The 23,389-nt window shown below is 38.3% G+C and overlaps 1 protein-coding gene across 5 annotated transcripts in view; it reads left to right on the forward strand.

Moving 5' to 3' along the window:
* The window catches only part of fxr2 (FMR1 autosomal homolog 2), a 156,363-nt gene that overhangs the window by 90,629 nt on the left and 42,345 nt on the right, over positions 1 to 23,389 (forward strand). For 4 of the 5 annotated variants that reach the window (XM_067399867.1, XM_067399869.1, XM_067399870.1 and 1 more), the window contains exon 14: positions 14,388 to 14,591. The exons of the other annotated variant lie outside the window; for it this stretch is intronic. In XM_067399867.1, the coding sequence (XP_067255968.1) occupies positions 14,388 to 14,591 (204 nt within the window). The remainder of the gene's footprint in view (positions 1 to 14,387; positions 14,592 to 23,389) is intronic. 5 annotated transcript variants of the gene reach the window in all.

Genomic DNA, 23,389 nt, shown 5'->3' on the forward strand with positions numbered 1-23,389 from the left:
TTAATGTGGCTCCATGAGTAAATTGGTAAATTGTACACATTTTCAGTGGTTAAAAACCAAATGTGGGTCACTGAAGAACAAATTATGTTGAATCTTGAAATGTATCATGTTTTTCTGTCAACTCGAATGTATAAAATAATATATAATGAGTGCCATAAATATTCCTTTTCCATAGTTTGCATGCCTGTAGTGTAACTCAAAGTATCCAAGATATCTTAATATCCTTTTAGATTCTCATTCTTAAAGCGTCATGAAACCCCCCCTGTTTTAGCCCAGTCATTCATGCCTCAGAGCTGGACAAAGTCTCGTAAAATGGGTGTGTAAAGCTGTGAAAAAGTGGGAGTGTAGAGGGGAAAGAGGGGAGGCGACAACCAATAAAACACAGAGCTACAACACACTCATTATACAGAATCCTTATTTATATTTAATTTGAAAATACATTATGAAATATGTGCACATACACGGTGCTGGTTTAGAGCAATAGATTATATGAAATGTCCATAAATATCTATAAAAACTTGAAACATGCTTGCTTCTGTCCGTATATGATCTATGATCCACATGACGAGTGGTGTTAAAGGGGTGATGAACTGAGAAATCAAATTTTCCTTGAGCTTTTGACGTATAAGAGGTCACCATACTATAAGAATATCCTTTAAGTTTCAGAGCTGAAGACTTTCTTGTTAGTCCAATAAAAGCTTTTATTGACACCAGACCCAGCAAACGACAGGATTTTCAAAGTGGGGATCTATGACGTCAAAGGGCAGCAAGCACCGCCTCCGCAGAAGATCATCAACGCCTACTTCATCACTGCCTGTTTAGCCCTGCCCACCGATTCACGCATGACATGCAATAGAATAGGTAGCCTATAAGTAACATAGGCCTACGTTGTGCCAAAACGGATCAAATTACCAAGCAATAAACATGCAGTGCCTGGACTCGACAGTAATGCAACATGTATTTAACTGTGTTAATTCTAATGCTGATCTGGTATGATTCAGTCATGTTCTTTGAGTGTAAGTAAATCAAACCCGTGACTAAACATCAACTTGCATTATTTCTCTGAGTAGGATGAAAATAATGTGTTATTTAATGGTGATTAAATTATATAAAGAAAGCGATCAAAGAAAGCTCCCTTTGCAATCATTGGAGCAGCGTGTGCTGAAGCTGTCAGTCAAACAGCGCGAGTTTATCAGTGACTAATGCTCAAAACTCCTGTTTTATTCAACTAATCTCTAATATTGCATTTTTCTGAGGAAACATTTACACTTACGGAGCCCCGCACATGACATGCAAGAAAAAATCATACGCACGATTTAGCCTACTTTTTTTTTTCTTTTTTTTCCCCCTGCATGACATGTATGATTGCTCCATACACTTATATGTGCCTAAAGGACAACAACGCAGTTGCAGGCAAGAAGTGAATGGACAGAGCGCGTCATCTGAAATTTCCGCTGTAATGCCATCTCATGCATAATTCGGCGCAGTACTTGGAATAAAATTTCATTCTCATGAATAATTAGAATTAATGAGCTCTTTGTCATGAAAAATTGCAGAGAAGCGTACAGAAACACTTGACGTCAGCCCATTCGCCTAGCCCCGACTCTGGATCTTGCCAGTAATATAAATTGACGTAAGAAGCCGTGGCGTTGCTCTGATTTTGCTTTTCAAACCGGAAGACAGAAATTGCTCTAAAAAATGCACAAAAAAAAAACAAATTTCCACTTATGGATAAAGTTGAGTACCTTTAGTGTTTTCAATGATGTGCAGCCTGGACATATGTTCAAATCTAAAAAATAAAATTAAAAAAAAAGTGTTTTGGGGTTCCATGACCCTTTAATAAACTTTCCCTTTGAAATCTTCATTTTCAAGGCCCTGTATAGTTCAGTCCCAGAGATATGGGGATCTCAAAGCAGCTCCACTTTCAAATTGTAAACCAAATGTGGTTCACTTTGCACACAGCTGATACTTATTGCATTTAAAGTGGAATGACTGAAGAATAAATTTTAAACTAGAAATTTCTTCTTTCCCTCTATCAAAAGAATTGCATAAAATATAACTGAGTATCAAAAATGCACCGAAAATGAAGCCGAGGAACAATAACTTGCTCTCAAAGGTGTATTCATAAGAATCTATATTTGAATCAAATTGGGGGATATTTGGAAGATAGATTTTGTTAATTTTGCTTCTGAAGCTACCATGAGTTTAAATATGCGATATCATAACTGCACCTTACCGCTTTGACATCCCTATATCTATGAGATTGAACCATATAAGGCCTTTAAAATGAAGATTCCAAATTGATGACTTGTCACATTGGGGTCCCAATACCCATGGGCACTAAAAATGAAGATTTCAAAAGAAGTTAATTAAGAATGAGAATTTAGATAATAGATATTAAGATATCTTGAATACTTTTAGTTACAGGCATGCAAAATTTGGAAAAGGAATATTTATGGCACACAGACTGGTATGTTCTATGCAATTGAGCTGTTTGTGCATGAAAATTATACATTTCTAGTTTTAACATTTGTTCTTTAAATATTCCTCTTCAAAAGAAAAAAAGTGTCAGCTGTATGTGGAGATCGACCGATATATCAATTTACCAATATTTTCCCCAATATTTAAAGGTGCTGTAGAACATCTTTTTAAACGATATAATATAAGTCTAAGGTGTCCCCTGAATGTGTCTGTGAAGTTTCAGCTCAAAATACCCCATAGACTTTTTTTTTTTTTAACTGCCTATTTTGGGGCATCATTAAATAAGCGCCGATTCAGGCTGTGGCCCCTTTAAATTCTCGTGCTCCCTGCCCCCGGAGCTTGCGCTTGCCTTAAACAGCATAAACAAAGTTCACACAGCTAATATAACCCTCAAAATGGATCTTTACAAAGTGTTCATTATGCAGCATGTCTAATCGCATAAGTATGGTATTTATTTGGATGTTTACATTTTATTCTGAATGAGTTTGATAGTATGCTCCGTGGCTAAAGCTAACATTACACACTGTTGGAGAGATTTATAAAGAATGAAGTTGTTTATGAATTATACAGACTGCAAGTGTTTAAAAAATGAAAATAACAATAGTCTTTTCTCCGTTGTAAGGTAACCTTTAGGTCATTTATTAGCTCAATTTAATTGTTAAAGGGAATAAGAATTGAATCAACTGTAAATGATTCAGAATTAATATTTAACACTTCATCAATTATTCGTCCAGCGAAAATTGAGGTTAGAGTATTTTACCAATTCTGGATAAAATATTATTCTGTGGTCAACAGTAACAATATTTTATTAGGGTTATTGTTATTAAAATTATTATATTATTATAAGCAAGAGGTAACCTGATCTTTAAGTCTAAGGCAGTAATTTGACACACAACACAAGAAACTCGTATATGTGAAAATCAAAACAAGATTTATTGACTACTTCTAATGATTACAGGAAACTAAGGCTAAACGCACACACACACACACATACATACACGCACACACATTCACGGAGTTGATGAGTTATGAAAAGTCTCAAGTTCAGTGCTAACTTAACCTGAGGAAAATCACAAAAGCAGAGCTTTGGCTTGATTCTTTAGGTTTAAAGGAGTTTCACCAGTTTCCAGCAAGAGAGAGAGAAGTTTGCCCGTTCTGGATTGGCTGTCTTTCAGGTGACGTCTTCTCGGGAAAGCCCTGTGGGTTGCGCGGAAGCTTTGAAGGATGCTGCTGGCTGGTGAAGCTGTTCTGATCTGAGCGTCTGGCTTGAGCGGCTCTCTTCTTGGGAGACTTTGGTCAGATATTTCACCGAGGGTTGTGGAGTCTGAATGTGACGGCTGTTGATCAGCGGCGTGGCTCGTAGTTGAAATCGGCGGCTGTTAGATGGAAAATCAGCCCCGATAAAGGATCTTCTCAACTTCTTCTGTTCAGCATGACCCAAGCAACTTTTCAGCCGTGGTCAAAGTATTTCTGACCGACTTCTGACTTCCAGCTTCTGACTCTGACTTTACTTCATATTTCTGACTGACGTTAGCTTGTTCGGACAGCATAGTTTTAAAGGAGCAATTCTGGCTCCATCCTTCAGATGCGATCCTCCAATGAGACGTTGCTACGGAGATTAGACCCGCCTCGTCTATTGTCTATTGATCACATCGCATGATATCTGCAGAACATTCTCCTGTTTTATTAACAACTTTATAAAGTTTCTTAATATTTTCCTGATACTGAATTTCAATGTTTCATTCACACAGAATTACAGAGAATTATAAACTCTGTATTTAGAGCTCAAACATGACATACTTCTTACACACATATTACTAGACTGACCTAATTAAAAACAATGATTACAAGAGAAAGAAAATGCATACGGGAATCCAAACATATAATGCATTGACTCCAACATATCAGTAATCACATCATAGCAAATGTTATCCTGGATATAGTTAATACTTTAAGTAATCGACAATTGTCCCTTTTGAGATTCAAGATTGAGTCCTTAAGCATAGTTTAAACTTTGACCGGAGTCACGAGTGACCGGGTCAGGATGGATTGCTCAAACAAGGGAGGTATAGATAGGACAGATTCGTCTTTAAATCCATTGATGGGTGTTTTCCTGTTCCGTCCGATAATACAAGAGGGTTTTGTGAGAGAATCAATAGATTTAATGTGATCAGACCCACGTGATGGGTTCTGATTAGTTTATTGCTGATGAGCAAAGAAGTCCTTTAGACAGAGTCCTTTGTTAAAAGAAGTCACGTCATCACTTCTGTGAAGGCTACGTTTTTCCTGTCAGGAAATGGCTCTTTTGGACCAAATGAAGCTTTGTTCAATCATGCCTCTGGCTGATAAAGCCATTTGGTAACATCTGTCGAACGGGTCCCTACACCGTGAATACAGTAAGAAACTATGGTAACTTTATCCACATTTAGCAGTACATTAGCAACATGCTAACGAAACATTTTAGAAAGACAATTTACAAATTTCACTAAAAATATCATGATTTCATAGTCTGGCTATCACCAGACCAAGCTCAATTTAAAATTGAACATTGGTCTGGAGAGTCTGTATGGATTTTCTGCTGCACAAGAGGCGTTATCAACGAGCATTAGTCATGCAATTGGATAGTCCATCAACCAATCAGATCAACGATCTGGGTGACGTACTTTGCAGAGCGATGCGAAAATTTCAGACAGGTTTACTGTGTGTCTCAATCAGTTCCCTAGTTCAGTAGTCAGGGCACTGATCAGGGAATCAGCCACAATCACTTTCATGATATACTGATTCACGACCTAGGGAACTAGGGAGCGGATTGAGATGCAGGGTTAGTTTGTATTGGTTTGTAGCATTGATCAGTGGTTTGCAGGAGCAGCAATGGCATCGAGCGATTTTTGCAGGTTGTGCAAAAAAAAACATGAAAGTGAGTGATATTTACACCCAGTCGAGCGATTTGTTTGCTAACTAAAGAAGTCATTCAGCATCGTCGAGAGGTTAAAAGGCGACTCTGATACTGTTCTGGTTCAGTGTAAATACCAGAAAATGCCTATGCATTTTCAATCATTATATTTTAAAGAATATAATAGAATACCATTATTTTAAATTGCAATAATATTTCAGTGTTGCTGTTTTTTCTGTATGTTTGATATACACCATGAGCTTGAGACATGATCAGTGTCTCACAGGTTTTTTTCATAGCCTACCTGACTGAAAGGCCTCATTTATGCAGCTCATTAGAGCTCTTTATGCAATTCTTTTGTCTTCTCAGGTGAGAATCACCCATTATACATGAGGATTCACACCTCCACGCATACTGTGTTTCTTGACCAAAGATGTTTTAGAAAATTTAAATCTCTCTATTGTTTTATATGAACAAGCAGGCAGCATAATTTTTACCTCATTTTGAAGCAAAAACTCTAGTCTACAACCTCAAATACCCAGAAGTCTTGTGAACAAAGATTTAATATATATTTTTTGGCCTTATTTCAGTGACTTAAGTTTTTTGTTTTTTCAATAACCACCCATAAACATTATTCCTTCAAAAACACAAACATGTACATACATGTTCCTCACATATTATTGTAGCCTAGTTTGTGCTGAATACAGTGTAATGACACTTTTTCCACTAATATGTTTATGAACAACTGAAAAAAGCACATGTCAGGGCATGTCAAAACTTCTCCAAGCCCCAAATTAGCCTCAGACCCCTGAGGGTTAAAAAAGGGTTATGACACTTACACGTTTTCTCTATCAAGATAATCTTTACAAGTTAACACAACATTTATAGATTTTGAAGCCTAAATAAAGTCGTCAGATATAAAAGGCTAACAGTAGGCTATAAACGGACTACAGCACACCATGGTCGCGGATCAATGTCGTCACCACCAAGCTTCTTCAAACTGTATTTAGAAAACAACTTTATTTATAAACATGCTCGCTGATTATGATCTGCGCTGTGTATGAATACTTATCCACTTTTTCATGAGAAATGCTGTCCAAAAGTCCCCGCCAAAGGAAATAGTCCCTTTTAGCATTTTGTTAGCAACCACCGTTTTTAAGACACAGTAAAAGATAAAAAAATCACAAGTGGGTTATAACACGTGTGTTTTATGTCGTAGATCAAAACGTGAAAGTATTTAGAGGCTTTAACCACAGACCTTATTTTAGGTGATTTTAGCAATAAACCCATTCAAAAAACCCATTGACTTGATGGCGTTGGAACCGGAATTCCTAAGATGCTAACTCGTTTCCGGGTTTTGCCTACAAAAATGCGTCATCCCTGAGGCACTCTATGAACGCAGAATATAGCCGCCCTAAACTACGTCACTGTCATGACAACCAAAAATAATTCCAGTCAGCTCAGGCGGCGCGAGATTCAAGAAGCAGGGAGATGAAACATATAGAGCAAATAATAAAAATATTGTCTACCAATAAGGGGCATTGAAGTAAAAGAGTCCTGTACTCACATTGTGAAGCCAACCACCAAAATAACAGCAGAGAATCATTGTGTGTCAATCGCCGTTTGTAATCTTCCTGTGAAGAGACTGTCGGATCAACGCTCTGCTACATTTCTCTCAGATAAGGTAAATGCTTAACACAATCGGCGTCACTGTGATTGTGCATTGTTATTTTGGAGTGATGGTCGTGCGAGAGACTGGTAGATCAGATAGAGTTTGAAAGCTGCTTGCCGTCGCTTCTCTATCGTCATCGTGTTATACCCGCCAATAGCGAGCAAGGTGGATAAGCAAGTCTGTGATTGGTTTCCGCAAAAGTGTAATGGAAGCAATAGAAATGAATGCACAGGTTTCCAGACTGAGTTGCCGAGCAAAATCAAATCGCCGGCAGATCAGGCTGGGTTTACCCAGACTAATGATATCATGGATCATGTCAGTTATTATTGCTCCATCTGCCATTTTTCACTATTGTCCTTGCTTGCTTACCTAGTCTGATTCAGCTTTGCACATCAAGACAACCTGCCCTTGTGTAATGCCTTGAACATGAGCTGGCATATGCAAATATTGGGGGCGTGCATATTAATGATCCCTACTGTTACATAACAGTCGGTGTTATGTTGAGATTTGCCTGTTCTTTGGAGGTCTATTAAAAAAAAAAGAGAGATTTATATGAGGAGGAGGAAACAATGGTGTTTGAGACTCACTGTATGTCATTTCCATGTACTGAACTCTTGTTGTTTAACTATGCCAAGGTAAATTCAATTTTTGATTCTAGGGCACCTAGAATCATTTTACCATATCAGTTTTGTAATATCAGATTAACCCATAAGCTGCGCCATCTTGTGGGTGTTTTGAGAATTGCACGCAGGACCGCCATTACAGCGCATCTGAGGGGAGATGAGACAACGGCGTGCACAGGTGAAGTATACTTACCTGCTTTGCTGTAATCGGTAAACTTTAACATAACAGCCATTAATGCACAAATTACATGTTACATAAATGCCTGAAATGTAGCTAGTTTATGCAGCTTGTCTCTAAGAAATAGACAAGCTCACAGAGTCACATAAGATAATCCATCAAGTCCGGTCCCAATAAAGTAACTTTGCGTGAATTAAATACAGCCATGAATGAGCAAATAAAAGCATTAAATTTAAATCTCTCTCTGTTGTCTGTGCTCATCATTAGTCTTGTGAAGTCATCTGCATTTTGCTGTTCACTCAGTGGGTTGATGCTCAGGAAATTATCCAGCATGGCCACTGCATGTAACTTTTAACAAGATTCACTTATTTAAAACACCGTAATTATATAAACATTTATTATATAACCATGTAATTCACTTATAAACATCAAAGTAAACACAGTGGAACATTTTTATCTCCTCGAGCGATCGCAGTTTGAGAATAGTTCTGTGTAAATGCATAGATCATGCAACGTCAACTGGCGGCCCGCGGGCCAAATCCGGCCCGCCAGAGATTTCCATCTGGCCCCCAGAATAATACTGAATTCAGGAAAAGCCTTGTAAGAGGAAAAAGTTTAGGGCTGGTCCGAATACCATTTTTTTTTGATGAACATTGACTATTCGAAGCTTCGGAGAGAGGGGCTGAACATATTTTTCTCTCTAATAAAGTCAGGAATCTGTGTCTGTATGTCCGTTTGCATTTTTATTATTTCGAGAACCGTTCATCCAATCGACTTCACAAGGGAGTGCAGTGTCGCATTTGATGCAATATAGATGGACACGCGAGACGCGACACATTAAGAATTAATAAACTTTTAGTAAAATACAGTCAGAGCAGCGCGAGCAGGAAGCGGCGCACCTCACGCAGGCAGGGCTTATGCTCCGAGAACGGACATTGCACTAGTGATATTATAAAACGCACACACACACGTCTGTTAAATTAAGCAATACTTTTAAGGTAGTCTAATATTTTTCTAACAAATTGGCACAGTAAGGGTAGATTTAAATAAAGAAAAAACGAAATTTAAATAAAGAAAAAACGAAATTTAAATAAAGAAAAACAAAATTTAAATAAAGAAAAAACGAAATTTAAATAAAGAAAAAACAAAATTTAAATAAAGAAAAACTAAATTAAGTTAAATTAAAAACGAGATTAATTTAAATTGATAATAACGGGTAAAAATGCCAATACATTTTGTTTCTATTATTCTATTCATACAAACTCCGCTGTTCTGCACTCTAGCCAGAGAACACTCCCGCTGCTGGAACCATAGGGCTGGAAGAACACACGTCGGTTCTATTTCTTGCGTGCACGCGTTTTCTGCGTGGCTCGAGCGCGCCTGTCTCAGTGTGCAAACTCCAACCTGTTAAATATGGGAGCCGAAATAAAAGGGACACGCCACGCAGCTGAGACGCTCACGCAGCCAGTGTGTCGCCGGCCTTATTCAAGGGGGAATGAGAACCGTTTATTTTTAAATCTACCGAAACAAAAAGCCTTCTGAAAAGTAGATTGTGCCATAGAATGCCTTCAGTCAAGAATGACGATGGACGCGTTCTCTCATTGAACATCTTTTATTGTTTCACATGTTCATTTTTTCACAAATGTCAAAATTTTCCTTGCCTGGGATTTGCGAAAACAATTGCGTGACAGTGATGGACCGCTTGACAGCCTCACAAATATGAAGCCTAAAATATCGCTATCGCCCCCTGGTGGCTTGCTGCAGTACAGGTAATATGTAAAAAATAACTTAAATTTGGAATTAGAATTAGTATATCAAATAATAACATATTAGGATACAATTCAAATTTAATTTTATATTACGAGTATCTGGCCCTTACAGTGTCTGCAGTGAAAACTTCTGGCCCTTGGACAAATATAGTTGATGACCCCTGGCATAGATAAACAGCACTTTGTCAGCAGATATTTCACAATCCATAACGACAAAAACATTAATAATTCTGATATAACACACCAGTTGAAAAAATGCAATAAAATACAATGTTTTTTGTTATATTCCAATATTCCAGAGAATATTATTCAGTTATTTAACATTACCATTAATGTTAACATTAACATTAACGTACCATGAAAGACTACTAATTTTCAACTAAAACAGTTTAGTAACAGTGTACTTTTTTATTTTTTGCACTTTCAGACCCTTCTGTTTATTGGTGTATAAATAAGATTTGTTTTGCTTTCTATGCAAGGAGGGAGTGATTGTTGTAAATAAAATGGTTTGTTCAGTTCAGTGGTGTTGTAATAGTGTCAAAACCAGAAGTATAACAGTAAATAAATATCGGTTCTGCGTGTCGGTTATTGGGCACATATAGTGGGTACGGAAAGTATTCAGCCCCCCTTAAATTTTTCACTCTTTGTTATATTGCAGCCATTTGTTAAAATCATGCAAGTTCATTTTTTTCCTCATTAATGTACACACAGCACCCCATATTGACAGAACACAGAATTGTTGACATTTATTCAGATTTATTAAAAAAGAAAAACTGAAATATCACATGGTTCTAAGCATTCAGACCCTTTGCTCAGTATTTAGTAGAAGCACCCTTTTGATCTAATACAGCCATGAGTCTTTTTGGGAAAGATGCAACAAGTTTTTCACACCTGGATTTGGGGATCCTCTGCCATTCCTTCTTGCAGATCCTCTCCAGGGCTGTGTTCCAGTTCGTTTTTTAAATGCCCTTCAATTACTAACTTCCCTCTGTCTCATTGACTCAGATGTACGTCCTTGCTTACGTTTCACGAGTGCCCACTACTGGCGGAACCTTTGCAATGGGCTGAACTGGAACGTCCTAAGCCTTGATCACTTGGAATCTGCAATGGAGCTGATTTATTATTTATTTTTTCCCCTTACAAAATTGTTTAATACAACATTCTATATGTATATATGTGTGTTTTAAATGTTTAAAAAAATAATTAATATATAGAGTTGTTTGTGGTGGGGTAAAATAAACGCGATATGCGGTGACATCATAATCGTGTTGCATTGTGGGTTATGGAGCTGCCTGAAGTGTACATGTGAAGTAGACTCGCTCCCTCAGTCAAAATCGAGGGAGTGAGTGTCTGTACATATATACTTCCCTTGTCAACTTCACGAAGTGGAACGCACTTCAAAATGGTGGCAGGGATTCCCCCGAGGAGAAGTGTTTAGGGAAGTTTGCGAGTGCGTGTCTAAAACTGGAGTGGAACACAGCCCAGTGCTGTCAGGTTGGATGGTAAACATTGATGGACAGCCATTTTTAGGTTTTCTCCACACATACCGCTTAGAATTAATCTCATCATCTCTCACCATCTTGGTGTCCTTCAGGTGGGCTTTCATGTGTCTTGCACTGAGGAGAGGCTTCCGTCGGGCCACTCTGCCATAAAGCCTCAACTGGTGGAGGGCTGCAGTGATGGTTGACTTACTACAACTTTCTCCCATCTCCCGACTGCATCTTTGGAGCTCAGCCACAGTGATCTTTGTAGCGAATTAACTCAAAGGGGAAATATTAATAATTATTCATACCTCAATATGATTTATTAATTATGATGAATTATGAATATGTAAATCTGTTAATCAGATTTACTGGATATAGCTACATTTAATCTTAATATTACGATCAATTAACCTGTTGTCCAGGGGACACTTAGTGTTGATTGTTTAATAATTCTAAGAAATGTTAAACTCCAGGTTATGGAAAAATAACATTCTTATCGCACCGTGCTACTTAGAGCATAGGTTCGGGTCTAATTCATTTAAGGGGCAGTTTATTAGCAGACGGAGTCAGAACCAAACATGTATTGTGCACAATCTTTATTAACTAACTCACAAACACCTAACTAAACTAACAAACACATAACATACAACAAAGTAAGGTAAGAATGAGTAATGATAGGGTTGAACCGGAAGAGGTACTGTTACTAGAGCTATAGGAAATGTCAAAGACCAATCTGGAAAGGACTCATCAGTTTCTTTTAGCAATAGCAAGGTAAGTCTTACAAATCAATACTAAATCGCTGTTTAGCATTGAAACGTACAATACTTGCGAGGTGCCCTTAGGCTGAGGAGCATCTGATCTGCAGATTGAGGATAAATCTTGAAGTTATTACCTGAAGTTGTTGCCAGTCTGTTGGGTGATGAGCACATGGCTGGGTGATGAGCACATGGCTGGGTGTTGTAGGCCGGGGGTCTACCAGCCTTGCGGGACGGGCCTAGAGAGGCCGGCCACCAGGAGATCTGTTCGGTTGTCCAGAAGCAAGGAAGAAGAGAGGGAGTGGCACTGTTCGCTGGTTTTTAACCTCTGGTCAAAGTCACACCTCTCAGTTGTTGACCGGACCAATGAAGATGTTGTAATTCCGGGTGGCAACACCCCTCCTGTCAGGGCTTTTGCAACCCAGAAAGATTAACAAGCTGAGTTCTTGAATCAGAACTGTTAAAGATTCTTGTAATACTGATGTGTTGCACAGGTATGGACATACCGCATACACAAGCATTTAAATCTTCCTTCTACGAACGTATAGACACTAAACATGGCATGATTGAAGTTACCTTAAATGTCATAACTTAAAAATCATAAAACATTTAAATACAATGACTGCAATACAACACAGTAATAATAGATACCATTTCCTGGGAATATGCCTGTTCATTTATAGAATTAATGCAGTAACGTCTTTGTTCTGTGTGGAAAATGCAGATTTCCTGTGTCTCTTCTCTGCTCTCAATGTGGAAGCACATTCCTCAGTGCAATAAACTTCTCGGGGGATGGGGACAGTCAAATCTTAGAGTGAGCTTAAAACTATTGGTGAACTAACAAATAATTGTCTAATTTGTTTCAGTCATTACATCTTTACCTCTCTCACCAAGGCTCTTCTCCCCCAATAGCTCAGTTTGGCCAGACGGCCAGCTCTAGGAAGGGTTCTGGTCGTCCCAAACGTCTTCCATTTAAGGATTATGGAGGCCACTGTGCTCTTAGGAACCTTAAGTGCAGCAGAAATTTTTTGTAACCATGGCCAGATTTGGCCTTGCCACAATTCTGTCTCTGAGCTCTTCAGGCAGTTCCTTTGACCTCATCATTCTCATTTGCTCTGACATGCACTGTGAGCTGTAAGGTCTTATATAGACAGGTGTGTAGCTTTCCTAATCAAGTCCAATCAGTATAATCAAACACTCAAATGAAGGTGTAGAACCATCTCAAGGATGATCAGAAGAAATAGACAGCACCCAAGTTAAATATGAGTGTCACAGCAAAGGGTCTGAATACTTAGGACCATGTGATATTTCAGTTTTTCTTTTTTTAATTAATCTGCAAAAATGTCAACAATTGTGTTTTTCTGTCAATATGAGGTGCTCTGTGTACATTAATGAGGGAAAAAATGAACTTTATGATTTTAGCAAATGGCTGCAATATAACAAAGAGTGAAAAAATTAAGAGGGTCTGAATACTTTCCGTACCCACTGTAAACACACAAATTATCGGTATCAGTTCTAAAAAATCAATATCGGTCGATCATTAGCTGTATGCAAAGTGACCCATATTTGGTTTTTGACCACTGAAAATGTGTACAAATTTACCAATTTAGTCCAATGTAGGATCTTAATCTCTAGCATGAAACTATTTAGGGCCTTTAAAATGAAGATAACCAAACGGAAAGTTTAAGAACCAGAATCTAAAAAGGATATAAAGATATCTTTAATACTACTTGTGTAATTTGCCTTAAGTTTGCATGCCTATAACTCAAGTGATTTTTGCCATTTTTGAACTGTCACCATTGGCATATAATGCAACAAAGGTTGCTAAAGTCAACAGATTTTACTAATAGACCTACTAAACTCTGTAAAAATAAACTGATACTGCCATCTTTCTAAAGTAAACACCCCTGTAAATTGGCTCCAAATTTCAGGTGAAAAATTGTCATTTTGACCCCCTCTACAAAATAGTCTTACTCTGTAATTGTACATCTGTGACATTTAATATTTTGGCTTTCATCTCTATTTATGTTTGTCTTTCTACAGAATAAATATTAACAAAATCAAAAATTTGAGCCGGGGACCACTGGTTGAGTTGACACTGAATGACCCAAATAGATATCATGTTTTGCTTGGTTCCTTTCAAAATTGCATTGGATTTCATCTTAAAGGTTTGTGTTTGGAGTAAAAATGTAGACTATAAACTGTTTACATGTTGTTGGTTTTTTTTTTGTTTTTTTAATGGCGAGTGCTTGTGTTTTGCGTGTTCGCCCAATCGATGTACACTTAACGTCACTTGTAGTGTTCTTATTGAGCTGGGTTAGACCCTACTCGGAAGTAGGAGCTAATTTAGTCCCTTCAATAGGCATCCCTATAACTAAAATCATTCCCAGTTCCTGCGGTGTGAACACATCAAAAAACGGGTACATCCGCCAATAGTTATAAGAACTATGAGAACGTTCCACCGGTGCGAAAGCCCCTCATGCAAACTCCTGCATATATTTTGTGCCCTGCTGAACTTCTGTGTGTTTCCAGTGCTCCGAGATCCAGACAGTAACCCATACACTCTGCTGGAGGGAGACGGTGAACCGGGCGGTGATACAGACGTCAGTGAGAACATGGGCGGCAGTGACCGCAGGAGACGTTCACGTCGTCGCCGTAATGACCAGGAACCCAGCCTTATGGATGCAGCTGCTAACGAATCAGACAGTCAGGCAGCCGCCAGTGAGAATGGACTGGGTATGACAAAATTTCAGGTTATTTTGATATGCACAGGTTGATTTAAGAACATTTGAGCTCACATAATTTGTAACCTTTATTTGCATAGCACTATTAACTTTGTATTGGTTTCCCCTTTCCCATCACAAGTCTAATGATGCCATGGGTATGCAATGCAGCAGCAAGAAAGCGTTTTTTTTGTGCATCTCACTTCATTTTTTCCTCTTGTGGTTATTCACCACCTTGCAAGTTGGCTGCTCAACTGTTTTTTTTTTTTGTTTTTGTTTTTGTTTTTGTTTGTTTGTTTTTGTTTGTTTGTTTTTTTGGGGGGGGGGGTTTGTTGTTGTTGGTTTTTTTTTTAAGAATGTGGTCAGGAGATATACAGCTAATATGGTCCACTGACCTAGTTCTACTTTGTCACTATGCAGTTAGATGCACACTGAACTCTGCTCATGTTAACAGTAACAAGTCAATATTTTGTACATTTGGAACAAAATCAATTCTGCTCAATGAAATCCTTCATAACATCAGAGCTTGCGTTAACTGAAAAATCATTGACGGAAAAATCTGAGGGCCCTCCATCATTTGGACTGGTCCGTGATAGACGCCTGCTTTTATTCCTTCCACGCAATAACAACCCAGGCAAGGATAGTTGGCAAAATTCATCCATGGCCTTTATTTTATTGGGCATATTCTGCCTTGTGGGCCCATTTAATACATTTAGGTAGTTGTTTCAACTGGACTTGGTGTTTGAAGAGACACCAAAGCAAAAAATCATCTCACACACTTTCACCCCCCACCCCTCTGGCCAAAGCATCATACATTTTTATTGTGTGCCTCAGCAGATTGTGAACTAAATGGGGAATGTATTGTTAGGAGTGCAATACCACCAAGTCTGAACAGGTAACACAACTTTGACGGTGGAAGCTACTAAACGTAGACACACTGTGGCATTCACAGTGACATCATTCACTGGGCATCATCAATTGTCTGATGTCAGTGGCCATGAATAAAAGATAAAATAGATTACACAGTTTAGAATAATCACATAGTCCTAGGCCTGCAGTTGAGAAAGCCAGTTTTAATTTCTCAAATCCAATTTGTCATTAATTGCACAATTACAATTTTCTAATTTTTTGTTGTTACTCATACTTAGAAGAAGATAGGAGATCTCCACACATCTGATTCAAATGTTGTGGTGATAAAATAATCAAAAGTTACAGCATTTGGAACCAAGGTAGCCTTTTTGTTTAGCCCTTGATGCTCCCTAATGGGCATTTCTAAAATCGTTCCCTCATGAGGAATATCTCCTGATCGACACAAGGGATTGTTGATTGTGGACTTATTACAATCGGGAGCATCCACTGTAAGTAATGTGCCATTTTCTACAATCTATGCATGTTTTGTGAAATGGAAAACTTCACGAGAAAGCTACACTTGATTTTAGTTCGCGTCTGTGGGGTGTAGCGAATTAACTCAAAGGGGAAATATTAATAATTATTCATAACTCAATATGATTTATTAATTATGAATATGTAAATCTGTTAATCAGGTTTACCGGATATAGCTACATTAATCTTAATATTACCATCAAATAACCTGTTGTCCAGGGAACACTTAGTGTTGATTGTTTAATAATTCTAAGAAATGGTCATTTCCAGGTTAAGGAAAAATAACATTATTATCGCACCGTGCTACTTATATCTATATCACTTAAGAGGCAATTCATTCAATTCAACATAACATAGACAAAGGGTCACACACATATGTAGGTCAGAATGAGTAATGATCGAGTTGAACCAGAAGGTTCAGGTACTGTTACTAGAGCTATAGGAAAGTCGAAGACACTATGGAAAGGACTCATCGGTTTCTTTTAGCAAGAGCAAAGGTAAGTTTTACAAATCAATACTAAATCGCTGTTTAGCATTAAAATGTACGATACTTGCAATGTGCCCTTAGGCTGAGGAGCGTCGGATCTTGAGGTTGAGGATAAATCTTGAGGTTATCGTCTGAAGTTTGTCAGTCTGTTGGGTGATGAGCACATGGCTGGGTGTTGTAGGCCAGAGCCCTACCAGCCTTGCGGGCTAGGCCTAGAGAGGCCGGCCGCAAGGAGACCTGTTCGGTTGTCCAGAAGCAAGGAAGAAGAGAGGGAGTGGCCTTGTTCTCTAGCTTTTAACCTCTGGTCAAAGTCCAACCTCTTAAAATTGATGCAGCTGTTGGAAATCTCTTTGGGATCTCTTGAAGCAGAAGTTACTCTTTATTGAGAAACACCCTGTGGGTCGCTGTGGTCATCCAAAGGCTGACTAAGGCAGTGACTTGGTAGTTCATATACATTCAAGGGGTAGGGATGCATAGAGTAGAGGTGTGGACAATCTAAACCAAGCATGCAAATGCAGTACAGGAATCAGATCATTCCCTACATTTCCCAGCCATGATCTAATCGGCATAACTGTGTCATTCAAATGCATAGGTCTAATCCAATCAGTCTGACAGTATTGCCCATACCTTTACATTATCATAGAGACAAAGGCACTGCTGTATCTTGAGCTTGTCCTGCCAAATGGTCAGGATGTAGGATCCGCAGATCTTAAACAGATTCTTAAATTTGTAATCCCACAGTTCCCCCTTTGAGAGTTCTAATAACTCACATAATACAAATTTAAACCTTCTTAAATCCCTTCTATAACATATGTTTGTTAACATAAGTTTCATCTTCCAGTCATGCAACTTGTAACCGTTACAGGCACATACATCTTATTCTGTGTCGTGTCCAACATTTACATAAGTGTTGTTCTTTAACTTGAGTATATTGTTGACACACATATACAACGCTGGGTGGTAACATGTTGTATTAACTACATGATGACACAGAAAAACCATGTAGCATAAGCGTGGAAGTCCTAAAAGTCCATGGTGCCTGAATAGCTGTGGAGTCTGTTCCCTGTAGAGTCCATTTCCATGTTTGTCCCAAGATGATTCTTTGTCGTTGTGCAACTCCGAGTTGCTCAGATGACTCCGTCATCATGAAGGTTGTTCATGGTTATCTGAGGTGATGCTTTACACCAGGTGCTGCTTGAGACGTCATGGCATATACACATACCTGCACACCAGAAAACAAAGAGACAGCAGACCAGCAGTATTCATGCATAGACTTTAGTACGTTAAACCTCTGATGATCGTATAGTTTTTCTGTCTAACTCTGATCATCATAAACTTCTAGTGATCGTATAGTGGTTTTGTTCTTCTTTTTCTTAACCTAGTCTTAATCAATTTGACACCTATAGACCAGTAAGGTGGGGATAAACTGAGAGAGGGGGAAACCTATGAGGAAGTCTTGACCACAGGGTTAGCCCCCAAGGCCTTTTGCACTTCGGTTCTTCCCTGGGCTCCCCACTGGTCTGTGTGTCCTATTCTCTCCCTGTAGTTAGTTTGCAAACTTTACTGTGCTACATCTCCATCTTCCATTGAAACATCAGTCATAGCAGACATCATAACCCATAGAGGATGGATAAGTGAATGGTGTGTGCTGTAGCATAACATTTAAGGCTGTGAGTGTACTTAACCAGTGTCCCCAAATGGTGGGAGTGATAGTCAACTTTCTTTTGTTCAGAATGAGTCTTTCAGCTTTCTTGTAAAATACTGATGAAATTAAGCACTCACATCCCAAATGGTTAGCATGTCAGCAAGCTGCTGCTCCAAGAGTTTGGAGAAGAGGGGAGGGGCAGTTTCAATGTAGCAAGTAGACTGAGTAGGAGCTGAGTAAAGCTGTTAATTTCTTTTAATGCCTTTTTGTTTTAATACGCTCTTTCATCCAATGTCCAGGTTTACCACAGTAATGACAAGTGCCTTCTCTCTTAGGACATTTACGTTTCTGTCGATTCTCTGTGTTGACCTTAAAGGATGCTGCTGCAATCTTTACTCTTGTCTTGACATCTGAGTCTCTTTCCCAAATAGCTAACCTATCCAAGTTGTTTTGCAGGGTTCCATTGGACCATGTGAGGTCTAAGAAAGGCAATGCATTTCTGTATTCTGATGAAAGCCCATCAAACCACATGCGGACCAGTTGTCCATTATCCTTTAACACCTTCTCTGGAGTGTCAGCTATTCCACTGTATGCTGCCGCTGACTGACAAAATCTTTCAGTGTACTCACTTACAGTTTCATCCTTCTTCTGTACACAACTAGTGATCTTTGACCAGTCCACCTTTGGTCCAACAAGGTTCTGTAACACACTCAGAACTCCTTCTCTCAATTCAACTTTGCTGGAATGCTGAAACTCAGAATTATTTACAGCACTTTCAAAATCATTGAATTCTGACTCTTTCAGGATTTGTGACATTAGCTGTGTGACTTCAGCTAGGGACATCATAGAGCTTCATTTTTCTGGACAACTCTGTCCTAAACTCAGAAAAGTTTCTATGCACTGATGGCAAATTCTCAGCAATTCTTTCTATGTCTTCAGGACCAATAGTGGTACTGACTGCTTGTAACTGCAGTATGGGGGTTACAGATGGAACTGTGTAAACCCCTTTTGCCCTACTCTGAGCCTTTTGTCTCGCTCCACACACTTCAACTGCATTTACAGCTTTATCCATGAATCCAATATTGTTATTGCCCTCTAGTCTACAGAAAGACTATAAGTCAGGATAGCTTTCATCTGACTGTTGGTCTGAGTCACATTTGGTTGAGGCTTTAACACTCTGAGGTCTGACGGTATCGCCGGCGATACCACCGTGGTTTTTTTCTTATCAGTGTGAAAGAGACTCAAAATACTCTGTCAATTTTGCACATACAATTAAGAGTTATACACCATTTTAATCTGTGGAATATCTTCTTTCATTTGTGTACACTCAGAGTAAAAACAATGTTGTGCTTTTTGTAAAATAAAGAAAACTAACGTGATGCATGATCTCTCATCTCCCTCTGAACGAACTCCAATCTGATAGTTCTCAGAAAATGAACTGTAACTTAGTGAATACTAATGACAAAAAAATTACACTTATGTCTAAAACGTTAAGATGTCAGGTTTTAAATCATGTAAGTCAAATCGAAAACAAACCTTCTGTGTTTATGTAATCTGTATGAAAAGAGAGCCATGTCAGAAATCCGTGATTCAGCTCATTATCTGCTAATGCGGCCACGCCCACGGAGGGAGCGCTATTCAGACGCAAATTCTGAGGCAATGCATGCATTCATCATCTCAATCGTGTATTTATTGTCTTGAAAAGTGTTTATTTGGATGTTAAAGCAATGGTTAGCGATCTCTAGAAGACATGCAGTTAGTTCCTATTTTCTTTTCTTCTATAGATGAATTTTAGATGAGTTTTTGTTTCTTTAGCGCCCTCCGGCTGCAGTATGTATTGAAAACTCCATTCATGGAATAGCCTCTTCTGCTTTTAGATGAATTAGTGGACTAAAATGCACAGAGAGCCCTCCGACTTCAAGGAGGAATTGAAAACACCAGCGCTCATAGTAATGACAATGATATTAATATAATATTAAATTAATATAACTCCTCTGTATAGAAAATTGACATAAGCATATGAGAATCCAATATTTCTCCAAATGTGCATGCTTTTAAACTAAAAGCCTATATTCAGACTCTTTGCATCACAGAAATACATTATATTTTAAAGTATAATATAAAACCATTACTTTATATTGTAATAATATTTTTCTGTATGTTTCATATATCATGATGAGCTTGAGACATCACAGAAGGTTTTTTTCACAGCCTACCTGACTGAAATGCCTCATTAATATGCAAGTCATTTCAGCTCATTACTATCCAATTTTTTTTTTCTTCTCAGGTGAGAATGGCCCATTTTCAGTGGTGATTCACGCCTCCTCACATACTGTGTTTCTTGGCAAAAAGTGTCTTACAAAAACTAAATCAATATATTGTTTTATATGAAGGAGTAAGCAACATAATTCCCAACCTCTGAGTGAGATGAGACACATGAGTGTGCAACTGTTTGTTCTGCTCTTCTAACTTAGCAATATGTTGAATTTGGTCTTGTACAATGGATAGAGTAAATTCTCTGTGGCAGCAGACAATGCCCTTCATATTTTTCTTCCGAATTCAAGCACCAAAACAAAAGTACCTTTTTACGTTCTTCAATAGACCAAACTTTTTCTGGATGAATCCCAAATTTCTTTGTCAAATCCAATCTGACTGACTGTCACTATTGAGTCCATGTGCTTTCCTAACAATGATTTGAACTCACTATCTGTCCATAAAGGAGTAGCTAGTCCACCTTTCTCAGTTGTTGGAATTAGTCTAGCGTTCTTTCTCAACATTGTGTAATGTCTTTCTGGCACAACAATACACTTCAACACTTGACAGAGCAGAGGTTAACCTAGTTAATACACATCTTAATGTATTCAACTTTCTCTGATGAGCAGAGTTGAAACAACTTGCTACCACACTTTAGCAGTTATAAACTTCCCTGAATTAACAGAGGATAAAACTTCCCTAACTTTACAGAGGATAAACCAATATTAGCATGTGATGCCAATCTTCTCTGCCTGAACAGAGGATAAACTTCATCTCTAAAAGAACATTTTTAGAGGATAACTTAGTTAACCAAACCCTACAGCTGTCTGTTAACTCTTCTCTGACGGCGCAGAGGATAACACATTGTACTGGTCTTAATGGTTCTTTTGGATAGAGTATCACTCACCAACCCTTGGGTGTACAGGAAAATTCAGCCTGGATCTTCTTTTGGATCAGATCTGTTGTGCTTGAAGTTCCAATCTGGATTGAGGTGAGAAGCTCTATCCGGGTCACGGCACCAAAACTGTTGAAAATCTCAGAAGCATAGACCAGGAGACTTTGGGATCTCTTGAAGCAGAAGTTACTCTTTGAGAAACATGCTGTGCGTCGCTGTGGTCATCCACAGTCTGACTAAGGCAGTGACTTGGTAGTTCATATACATTCAAGTGGGAGGGATACATAGAGGTGTGGACAATCTAAACAAAGCATGCAAATGCAATACAGGAATCAGATCATTTCCTACATTTCCCAGCCATGATCTAATCAGCATAACTGTGTCATTCAAATGCATAGGTGCTAATCCAATCAGTCTGACAGTATTGCCCATTCCTTTACATTATCATAGAGACAAAGGCACTGCTGTATCTTGAGCTTGTCCTGCCAAATGGTCAGGATGTAGGATCCACAGATCTTAAACAGATTCTTAAATTTGTAATCCCACACAGCCAATGAAGGTGTTGTGTTTACGGGTGACAACACTCCCCCTTGTTGGGGATCTTATGACGGAGCAAGATTAAACTGGCTGAGCTTTGAAGAAGAACTATTAAAGATTCTTGTAATACTTATGTGTTGTGCATGTATGGACATACCGCACACGCATTCAAATCTTCCCGCTGGGAACCCATAGACACTAAACATGGCATAATTGAAGTTACTTTAAATGTATCATAAAACCACATACATACGTGAATACAATTATTGTAATACAGCAATGGTAATAATGGATGATATTTAATCTCCTGGGATTGTTAATGTTTATTTATAAAACAGTCTGTCTGTACATTAATGCAAGAGAGTCTGTTATGTTTGGATAATGCAGGAGAGATGCACGTTGTGTGTCTCTTCTCTGCTCTCCATGCGGCAGCACATTCCTCTGTGCAATAAACTTTTAACTGATAACTTCTCGGGGGGGATGGGGATAGTCAAATCCCAGAGTGAGCTTAAAACTATTGGTGAACTAACAAATAATTGTTTGATTTGTCTCAGTCATTACAGGGGTCTTATGTGTCGTAATTCCGTAAGGAATATCCTGTGATCATCTTCATTGATTGTTGATGTTGGTCTCATTTTAATCATGAGAATCTGCAAATTTCCACAATTGGAGCATGTTTCCTGAAGTTACGAGTGACACAAATGCCCAAAAGGTCTCTGAGACCTTTCAAGATTATCTGAGCTGTATGATGTTTTTGACACATTGCAGTACATAGTACAAAAAAAAAAAAAAAAAAAATTATGAAAACATTTATTTTTCAGCAAATACCTCGGCACTCCTTAGGAGTTAATCGAATTGTTTACATTCATTGTAAAATACAGACTCTAAGCTTTCAAATTACACCTATTTTGTTGATCAAATAAGTAGCTTTGAAAAATTATTAAATTTTTTTGTAGCTAGGTGATGCCCGTAGGCGGTACACTCTGATTTAGCGGGATGACTCTACACTCAGTAAGAATTTAATAAAATGGAGGCATTAAAAGGCTGAGTTTCTAGCTTTAAGATGATACCTATTTTATGTTATTCCTGTCAGTGGTTGCTTAGTTAGGGCCCGAGCACCAATGGTGTGTGAGGACCCTATTGTAATTGCTCAGTCAATTATTATTATTCTCCGAAATGAATCACATTTTTGAGAGCCTAAACATGATCAGGCAGAAGTGGTGAAAATTTACATCTGAGGTTTCAGAATTAGAATGTTTCAGAATTGGTGTCAAAATGGCTCGATAGCGGCACATACAAAATTTCAATTAAGTGCTCTTCATGCTTCGTTTCACGTACAAGTATGAAATTCGACACATGTACATATACACATGTAACAGCCCAATACCTACTAAAAAGTCCCTGGGAGCAAAATCTGAAAACCCAACAGGAAGTGAGATATTTTGAATTTTCTCTGCAACGTTTTTGCAGTTTTTGTCATTTCCAGATGTTGTACTTTAACAAACACCTCCTAGAGATTTGATCAGATAAACATCATATTTGGTCAGTCTAATTTAAAGGCCTTTGTGACGTTAAATTGATAAGATCTTGAGTTTTCGCTGAAGGGTGTGT

The sequence above is a fragment of the Chanodichthys erythropterus genome, chromosome 11, assembly GCF_024489055.1.
Source record: "Chanodichthys erythropterus isolate Z2021 chromosome 11, ASM2448905v1, whole genome shotgun sequence".
Lineage (NCBI taxonomy): Eukaryota > Metazoa > Chordata > Actinopteri > Cypriniformes > Xenocyprididae > Chanodichthys > Chanodichthys erythropterus.